General features: G+C 36.6%; 2 protein-coding genes across 2 annotated transcripts; one reads left to right on the plus strand and one right to left on the minus strand.

Moving 5' to 3' along the window:
- Window positions 1-599: 599 nt before the first annotated feature.
- LOC103423357 (ubiquitin-like protein 5) lies at window positions 600-1938 on the minus strand. Its single transcript, XM_008361428.4, has 2 exons — window positions 1632-1938; window positions 600-872 (listed from the first exon to the last, which is right to left on the minus strand). The coding sequence occupies exon 1, from the start codon at window positions 1853-1855 to the stop codon at window positions 1634-1636; it is 222 nt and encodes a 73-aa protein (XP_008359650.1). The 5' UTR covers window positions 1856-1938; the 3' UTR covers window positions 600-872; window positions 1632-1633.
- Window positions 1939-2723: 785 nt separating this feature from the next.
- On the plus strand, window positions 2724-6314 carry LOC103423356 (CASP-like protein 5A1). The gene is made up of 3 exons (XM_008361427.4): window positions 2724-3214; window positions 3349-3481; window positions 5885-6314. Exons 1-3 carry the CDS (start codon window positions 3000-3002, stop codon window positions 6074-6076), a joined length of 540 nt encoding a protein of 179 aa, XP_008359649.2. The 5' UTR covers window positions 2724-2999; the 3' UTR covers window positions 6077-6314.
- The last annotated feature ends 3351 nt before the right edge of the window (window positions 6315-9665 follow it).

Here is a 9665-nt window from a genome sequence, read left to right on the forward strand (position 1 = left end):
TATGACATTAGAAGATGGAACAAGCCATGGAGCAGCATGGAGAGAAGAAAACTCAACAAGGAATTCCAGCAGAAAAATCTTCGGCGACAAGAATTGTACAGTCAAATTGCTGTGCAATCTCCAAATTCAGTTTCGTCAACTTCCTCCGGCCACACCACAAATTCAGCAAACCTTTTCCAAATTCATCATCATGCCTGTGAAGAATAATCAAACACCACTCATATGAGCCAGTTTCCTAACCACCAAAGTCAAACACCACATACCATTACAAAAGTTCTTGCGGCATCCGTTTGATCAAGATCAGGCTTCTACGGCCTTGAATCAAACACACATTATGGTATTTCGGACACTTTTGGAGATGGCATCAAGGGATTCATTCTTATAAAGAATTTACCCAGAGACTTATCCATTGCTTTTCAGGAATTTTAGTGTTTATAGGTATGTTGAAGATAAAAGATGGTTACTCATAGTCGTGAAAGAAACTTATCCATTCCAATCCCCAATTTAGTAGGATGATAAAGGAATGAGCTTCCTTTATGTCTAAACCCCTCCAAATTCCATCCAAATAAAAGATCATTCTTTTCTATAGATCAATCCCATCTTAAAGACCGAGTAATACATATTCTGATTCAAAATATCACAGTCGCAAACCATTAATACTGAATACTGAGACTGAATGTGTGGCAACACAAATAACACAAATGTATATGCAGTTAATCCTTACATGTAGCCAAATAGTTTTAGGAAAAACATTAATCTGCATCATTCTACGGTTTGCAATGCATACAACCGGTTTTCAATACATACAGCCACTTCTTGTAGAGACTAAACGCCAATCCCACCACCAGCACATTGTAATAAGGCCGGAACACCTGAAAACACACAGAAATTTCTATGTTATCATTCTGAAGCTGCCTTGTTGGTATGACAGAAATTATCTACCAATTAGCATATGCACTTAGCGACAAACTACGAGTAATGTAATCAAATTTCTTGAGGATCAGCTGATTTCCAATCAGAAAAGCCCTAGCCAATCAAATGAACATCTAATTGATCACTTAACCAAGTCCATCAATCAAGCCTACTGTATTTTTTTCTGTTTAACTAACAAGTGATCACAACAAGAACCCCAATAAACCACGAAACATCCCTCTTTGGTCCTGTTAAAGTCTGCGTTTGTTTCATATAGGTAAAGGACTGGATGTGAAGGGCAAGTAATGTATAGAGGGTCAAACATCTAGTTGCCTTTGTTCTATTAGCTAAGAGTCGACCATAAACATGCACTGCATTCAACGCCTTCACTACGTAACAGTTGAAATTCGACAAGGAAATTAACTAATACAAGAAACCCTAGAAGTCAAAAATTCAATTCATCCAACAAATCAAATACCCTAAAAAACAATCGAATTGGCCCAAATGGAGTAAAAATAATAACCATATCATGGTTACAGATGAAATTGCAGAGATAATATCCAAACATTCGGTCGAAATAATTAAATTCAACCAGGAAATTAACCCATACAATAAACCCTAAAACTTAACAGCCCCAATTCACCAAACCAATAAAAAACCCTAGAAAACAACATAATTGCCCCAAATATCTGAAATTGCAGAGAGATTTCAATCCGAACCTTCAGTTGTAATAGAGCTCGAGGCCCATGCCGTCGTGAATCTCATAGTCCTTGAGGGTGATGTGGTCCTTGTAGACGTTGTACCACTTCTGGATCCGAATCTTGTCGGAGCGGGTGCCCGTCTGAGCCGCCACCAGCTTCTTCAGGTCGCCGATGGTGTCATCCTCGTTGCACTTCACCTTCACCTTCTTCCCCAGACGGTCGTTCAGCACCACCTCGATCATCTTCGATTCTTGGAATTTCAATCGATCGCGCAGAGAGATGTTTGGGAGACTTAAAACACCGCGAATAACGAAAGGATTTTGATATATAGAGCGCTTACAGGGGCTTTATGGTCTTTTTGATTGGCTGGCCGACTAGAAAGTCTACGAGTTTTACCTTTCTTTTCAAAGCCATTTCTTTCTTTGGTTTCTTAATACTAAAATAACGTTGAACCTATTTCTTTGTTCGTTTAATTATGATCGTGAGTCGTGACATGAACTTTCTTATAAAATATCCATAATATCTTGATATTTTCATTAAAATTTTCGTATTTTTAGACTACCGATATTTCCGATATCATCGATATTTTAGACCTTGCTAAGTCACTCATGTATCTTACCATGCAATGTATAAAATGTAAAATATTGTACTAATTCATTATATATAAATGATTATGGTGTGTTTAAACTTCTTTCATTAATTACTACATATTTTCTACACTCATAATGTTTGCCAGCTCGCTATATAATCAACTTAAATCAGTTATATCTATCATGCAATGCATTTTCTTCTATTTTTTTGTGATAAACTAATAAATAATTGACTAAATAAACATCCTGAAAGTTTCAATAAAAATTTCCAAGTTTTTCTTACAATTTCTGTGGTTTTTATTCAATTTTTATCGATATCGATAATATCTCGATATTTTCATCGAAATTTTCGTGTTTTTGGACTACTGATATTTTCGATATCATCCATATTTAATACCTTGATCGTGAGTCGTGACATGAACTTTCTTATAAAAATTTGGCTTTTCTGATATTACTTTGTAATTTTTTGTTCTATTTTATCGACTTTTCTTTTTATTCTACTAAAAGAAGCATAGTGCCCGACCAAAATGCTCAACAAGGAAACATATTCCAAATTTCCAAAAGCAAAGGGTGCAGCAAGAACACATAAACAAGTGTTAAGCCACTAGGCAGCAGCACGCCGCTGATGACTGATGACTAATGACTGATGTGAAAGAAAGCAGACAAACAAAACTCCCATCCATTCCAACCATTTCTTTAATTCCCATCTTCTTCCTCCTCCGACTCTAACTTCATGGTTTCATCGCGATCGCTTTTGTCTCTGTAGAGTGGGTGTGCAGAGAGATTTTATAGAGTTATGTACGTCAGCCGCCCGTTGGTCCATCCGGTGGAGGCCCCGCCCACGACTGACGTGGCGGCCCAGAACGCCCTCAGAGTGAGGATGAAGGACGTCCAAGGCATGCCTGGCACCCCCGGTGGGCTCGCCCTGCGTCTCTGCCAGCTCTGCTTCTCCGCAATCTCTCTCTCCGTCATGGCCTCCACCTCCGATTTTCCCACCGTCACCGCCTTCTGGTAATGCTGGCTTTTGCTGGGTTCGTGATTTTTGCAGTTTTTACATGTTTATTGAGATGGGTTTTGGTTAAAGTTTGAGTCTTTGATGATTTTTGTGTTTGGAATTGGGTTTGGTTTTGCTGGGTGAAATGTAGCTACCTTGTTGCTGCTGTTAGCTTGCAATGTGTGTGGAGTTTGTCAATGGCGATTGTTGATTTGTATGCTCTTTTGGTGGGGCGGAGTTTGCGCAATTGCAAGGCTGTGTGTTTCTTCACCATTGGAGATGGGGTAAGATATGAATTTAACCCTTCAAGTCTTGTTGCATTACTTCTGTTGATTAGCCACTAACTAGTAGAATTTGAGTGTTTAAATCATTGGCAAAATCTGTAGCTAGCACTTAACCGAATGTGACACCGATAGATTCCCCAAACTCGATAGGGGTGCATATTATCACAGGAGCTCCCTGTGGATACTGACCTGCAAAAGTTGATTTGTGGTTAATGCTTTATCTAATTTCACATAGGATTTGAAATTTTGGCACAATATCAGTTGTTTTCGTGCGTTTTCAAACTTACAAACCTAATAAGATTTTGAAGAAAATACACGGATACGGGTGAATTTTATTAATAAACAAAAACAAATAACCTAGTCAGGGGGACGTAGTTAGCCATACCCCTCAGAATGCATACATATACATAAACAAACCAAAATGATAAAAGGATAACCAACTGACAAACAAAACAACAAGATAACAATACAACAAACAAAAGTGCAGTATTTAATACAATGTAAAACTATTTAAATGTTGACGTCCTCGTCTTCAAAGCATCAAAATCATCAGTCACTGATTCGGAATCAATACCTTGTTCAGTAAAAGCGGGTAGAAAGTTGTCCAACTCACAAGTTTAATAACCAAACTAGAGCAACAACACACCACCAGACTAAGCTAGTGATAAATACAGAGTCAGTAGGAATGTCTCTGTGCCTGAATGCTTTTGACTTTTCTGTTTCCTCTCTAAAAATGGGCAGGATCAAAGCCATACTAACCTATACTGACCAATGTAACAACATCACGCCACAATAACTTCTACTTTTTTTTATTTTTTGCCTAGAATAAGGGGCTGGGCCAGTCTCATGGCTGGTTCTGTCCCTGGTGAAATAGAAAGGCAGTGATCTGTCCATTCAAATGTTAACTAGCTGCTTTGTTCGTATGTGATTACCCAATTATTTATATACCATTGCTTCGATAGTAGAATTTGTTATTCCAGGGATGCATGAAACACACCATGGGACAACAGATTGAATATAACTTGGATACTGCTAATGTACGACATTACACACATAAACTAAAGACTCCAATGCTGTCACCATAACTTCTATACTACATGAAGAATGACAGCTGAGCTATTTATATATAGAGAAAATCTTAGTCTGTTTTTATAGTTCTACATTTTCTGTCATTGGTTGAGAGGAGAGGCTGCCACTCAAATGAAGCTAAACAGATCACTAACTGAATTTAACAGTAGACCGGCACTGCATAGTCAATCATTTGCATCAACCATGCGCTTTGTTCAGGTGCCATAGTTGCCGCTCTAGATTATTCTTTGGTAGTTGATAGTGTTACCATCCATTGTCTAGTACTACAGCAAAACACCACTTCATCCAAGACCACCAACTAAATAAATTTCTATTAGTTGACTGTCCAATGTTGTGATCTCTTGAATAATCAGGCATCATAGTAGCCATACCTGGTACTTTTCACCTTTCTTGACCACATGTTATAATTCTAGCTGTGGAACTTCTTGATCCCAGCCGAGCTTAATCTCAGACAAGTTTCACAGTCTCAGCTTGTGGCATGAACAGTAGAAACTTTGTGGTTTGTCGATCCCTAACTGCCTCGCTCTGATACCAGAATTTTTAACAAAAACATGGTGAGTCAACAAATTTAGAGACATAACACGCTTCAAATGCACCACTACAATACACACAAGAAACGAAACTTATCCAGGGGCACTCACATTAATCCACATACCTCACTTTCACTCACCATTGTGGTGGTTGTGGTAATGTACCACTGGTCAGACCTAACTGGTAAACCACTCTATCCTCAATATACATATTTCGTGTGTTGTTTTAGGCAAATTTTAAACTAAGTCTTATTAAATGGCCATCTCACCTTTGCCACATTTGACATTGATAGATGACTAGATGTCCCTTCCGGGTTTTGCCATTTGAGATGTTACCTTCATTTCTATGGCAGATAACTTAGGGCTCATTTGGATGTGCTTTTAAAATAATTGAAAGCACTTTTGGTGAAAATGATTTTGGAACCAATCCTTAGTGAAAATGCAAGTAAATCCTGGAAAATCATTTAGAGTTCTTCCTGGAAGAAGCACATAACTGGTGCTTCTTGTAGAAAGCACTTAAAGTGCTTTTGGAACCCAAAAACATTTTCTCTAAAAGCGCTTTCAGCCATTTTAAAAGCACATCCAAACGAGCCCTTAGTATTTCTGTTTTTCATCCATTTGTTAACAAGATGCTTTGTTAATATGTACTTGTGCGTGCAAATATCCATTTTTTGAAAGTTGAAAAGTGAATTTGCTGCATCAGAGGGGCATTAAGTCCCGCTGTTCGAGACCTAAATCTGTCCATCACAAGCTTACAGATATACAAGTGTTTCTTTTTGTGCAGATCACATCCACTCTTACATTTGCTGCCGCATGTGCTTCTGCTGGAATCACTGTCCTCATTGCCAATGATCTTAACAAATGTGGTTTTAACCATTGTAAAAGGTTTGAGACTGCCACAGCTATGGCTTTTATCAGTTGGTTTGCTGTGTCACCAACTTTTCTTTTAAACTTCTGGTCACTGGCTTCACGGTAAAATACGGCTGGGGAGGAATATTCATAAGTGATCAGAGCCTTCTCCTTCCCAACTGTTGGCTTCTTTGGTGCGAAGAGATCTCTGCCACAGCTATGGCAGTGCTTCTACAGGTTATTATGGTTTCCCTTATTTTGTATATAGAAACATTTTGGCAGAGTTTTATTGAAATGACAATAACTTTAAAATGGAGATGTGTATCAGATTTTGTTTTTGTTATGAAATCTTTTTCTGCATTGTCGATCGGTTTCTTGCAATGCGTTATACTGTCGTATGATTTCTAAAACCTAGCAAGTGCCTGAGAGATACAAAATGCTGTTTGTTTGATCTATTCATGTTAAACTTGCTTTAAAACTTCCTAGGGCTCTATGTATGCACTGAAAGCAACTTTAGAAAAACTGCAGGCAACTGTTGGTACCGGATCGAGATGCCCTAGTACATTCCACGATAAACGAAACTAATATACTCTTTTCTTCGTTCCCGCTTCTTTTCCTCATCATTTGATGCCTGGGAAAGGAAGAGAAGGGTTCTAGGTTGCATAAAAGTTTCCTGAGAACTATTTGGTGAAAGTTTTGTGGATAATCATGTAATTAGTTAAAGCTTCTACGACTGGTGTTGAAAACTGGATTAACAGTTGGTGTTTTCTCAGTTTTTCTCATGGAATTAAGGGTTGAAATGCAACAGGTGCGATGGAAGACAAGTTGGCAAAATACAACCATTAGCTTTCGCTTCAATTGATAAAGTAATCATAATTTGTGAATTGCATGTTGAAGCCGAATTTTTATGGTTTATGGAAGCTTTTTTAGGTTAAGAACCAAACTATTCTGCTTCCCTCTCAAATTGGTCATTGTGGCAGATTGTTGAGAATTCACCCCACATTGCATGGTTTTATAAGTAGTTGGGTTATAGTCTCGCTTTCATACCTAGAGACATTGTTTTCTTCTCGTCTCGAAGAGGATTTGAGATCCCTAGTGTAAAATGTCAAGATCTTTCTCGTGCTTTTAGAGTATTTTGAGGGACTCTCGGTTTGCTCTTTCGTCGGTTTATAAGTTAGTCATGATTTCTTAAATCTTCTATTGCCGTTACCAATTGTCTGTGACTATTGTTCTACGCCACCCTTCGCAAAAAGAGAGAAGATACCGTTATATGGCTAGGCGTTTCTTCTTTTTTAACACTTTCGAATGCTAATCTCGTGTTAATCACACACAAAAATGGAGAGATAGGCTAATGTAAGAGTTAAAACACTTACCAAAAAGAAAAAAATATATATACTTAGAAAAATGCATCTTCGTCACCAATTACAACTATATTTCTTGAACTTCTTTTTTTTTTTGGACAAAATTTTTTGAACAGCATAGCCCACGTCTTTCTTATTCATCAACCATCACCGGTAAGATTTTCTCGTTGCACAACTTAACTCATAGGGCATAGGGTATCAAAATATGATATATATATATATATATATATATATGTATGTATGTATGTATGGGCTTAATGTACTTTTAAGAATAATTTAGGACATGGAGTTAGTTATTGACCTAAAGAACGCTTCCATAAAGCAAGGGAAATTGGTTTCAGCATGGAATTCATCAACTATGATTACTTTATCCTTTTGAAACCATCGATTGTGTATTGCCAACCGACTTGTCTTCTTTCACACCTATTGGATTACCCTCAAATCCATGAAAAAAAACCATTTCCTTTGTCATTTTTCAACATTAATCATAGATTCTTTAACTGATTACATGATTATCCACATCAAAACTCTCAATAAAGTAGTTCTAAAAACGCTCTAACAAAATGTGAATATACGTTATCTATGAGAAAGAGCAGAGGAAAGGACAAAAAGAGGTATATATGCATCTAGGGGATTTACCCCTTCATGTTATTTTCTTCAAGTGCCATAGTTACTGCTTTCGTAGTTGATATTGTTATCATCCTAAACCCTAAACCTATAACAAAACTAACTTACCCTCAACACGGATATTGGGCCTGGAAAATGAGTTGTGTTTGTCGTGTTTCGTGTAACATCTGTTATTTGAACGGGTTGTATCGTGTCACACCCATTATTTTAATAGGTCGAGTCACTTTACCCAACAGATAAAATGACCCGTTAAGAAAAATATTTTTTTTTTCTTAAATTTGCACATACGACATTGTCACATAAATATTACTTTAAAACATAAAAACACATTTGTCGTTAAATGCTACATCTACACTCCAAAATAAGAGTCTAATAAAAAAGCACCAATACACTAATAGCCTACTACAAAATATCAAATGTGCAAGGATATGCAAAATGAAGGAGTTTTTCTTTTTAAGATTGTGAAGCCTTTATCAAAAGTTAAAACCTTGCCAATGAAACTCAAAGCTTGCATTTTATTCCTTTTACAAAATCCTTCAATTTTCATCGATCATCATGGGAAAATTGTTTTAAAACTTTGGCTTGATCTATTGCCTTCAAGAGTTATGTTGATAATGTTTTCAGTAAGGTTTTCCACATCAGAACTCTCTTTCGCATAAACTAAGTGTAGAAAAACCAAACATTATAAATCATTCAAATTATGAGAAGTTTACCAAAATAATTATGAAAAAAAATAAAATAAAACAATAGTACTATACCATATAAAAATATATTACCTCATTTTCTAAATTTAATTTAATATATATATATATAATTATTATAATTTTTTAGAGTTATAAAATTATTAAATTAATATTTTGCTTATCGTGTATCGGGTTACCTACATGTGCACCATGACCAACCCGTTATCTTAACAAGTGCTTATTGGGTTACCTGATAACGACCCAATTCGTTATCGTGTCGACTTTATAACTTGTTAATTTCGTGTCAGGTTAACAGACCGTGTCAGAAATTGCCAAGCCTAGTTGATATACCCCTCTCTTTCATTTCCTCCGCTCTTTCTCACAAATAATGTATATCTCTATTGTAGGAAGATTTCTTTAGAACTACTTTAGTGAGAATTTTGATGCAAATAATCATGTAATCAGTTCTAGCGTCTATGATTAGTGTGAAAAATGACAAATGGTGGTTGGTCTTTGTTCAGGGAATTGAGGGTTGAAAAGCATATTGTGTGAAAAAAGACAAGTGGATTGGCAAAAAACAGTTAGTAGCTTTTCTTTCAAAAGGATAAAGTAATAACAATACTAGGAATTCCACGTTGAAACCGATTTTCCATGGTTTATGGAAGCATTTTTTAGGTTAAGGACCAAATAATTATGCTTTCATCTCCTAAATTATTCTTTAAAAAAAAGTACATTATGGCCATACATACATTGTTCTAAAAATTTCCACCTAAGGCCACTTAGGTCCCGCCTAGGTGCTAGGCAGCTGGCCACCGCCCCGATTAATGCTTAAGTCTTTGAAAATTAAGAAAGGGTGCCTAGATCTGTTGAGGCACCTACCTAAACCGCCTAGGAACCTGCCTAACCCGCCCAAACCCACCTAAATACCTGCCTAGGTCGCGACCCACTTAGACAGAAAATAGATAACTTTAATTTTACATTTTATTTTTTTCAATAAATTATAAGAGACTTGTCGCTTACTTAAATTAACACACATTATATCTTT

This window comes from Malus domestica, chromosome 12, assembly GCF_042453785.1.
Source record: "Malus domestica chromosome 12, GDT2T_hap1".
NCBI classification, from domain to species: Eukaryota; Viridiplantae; Streptophyta; class Magnoliopsida; order Rosales; family Rosaceae; genus Malus; species Malus domestica.

Excerpts from the sequence above, each read along its gene's own strand:
- LOC103423357 (XM_008361428.4), bottom strand. The coding sequence starts at position 1,855 with ATGATCGAGGTGGTGCTGAACGACCGTCTGGGGAAGAAGGTGAAGGTG.
- LOC103423356 (XM_008361427.4), top strand. The coding sequence starts at position 3,000 with ATGTACGTCAGCCGCCCGTTGGTCCATCCGGTGGAGGCCCCGCCCACG. Across the intron at positions 3,215-3,348 it reads CCCACCGTCACCGCCTTCTG|CTACCTTGTTGCTGCTGTTA; the intron begins GTAATGCTGGCT and ends GGTGAAATGTAG. Across the intron at positions 3,482-5,884 it reads TCTTCACCATTGGAGATGGG|ATCACATCCACTCTTACATT; the intron begins GTAAGATATGAA and ends CTTTTTGTGCAG.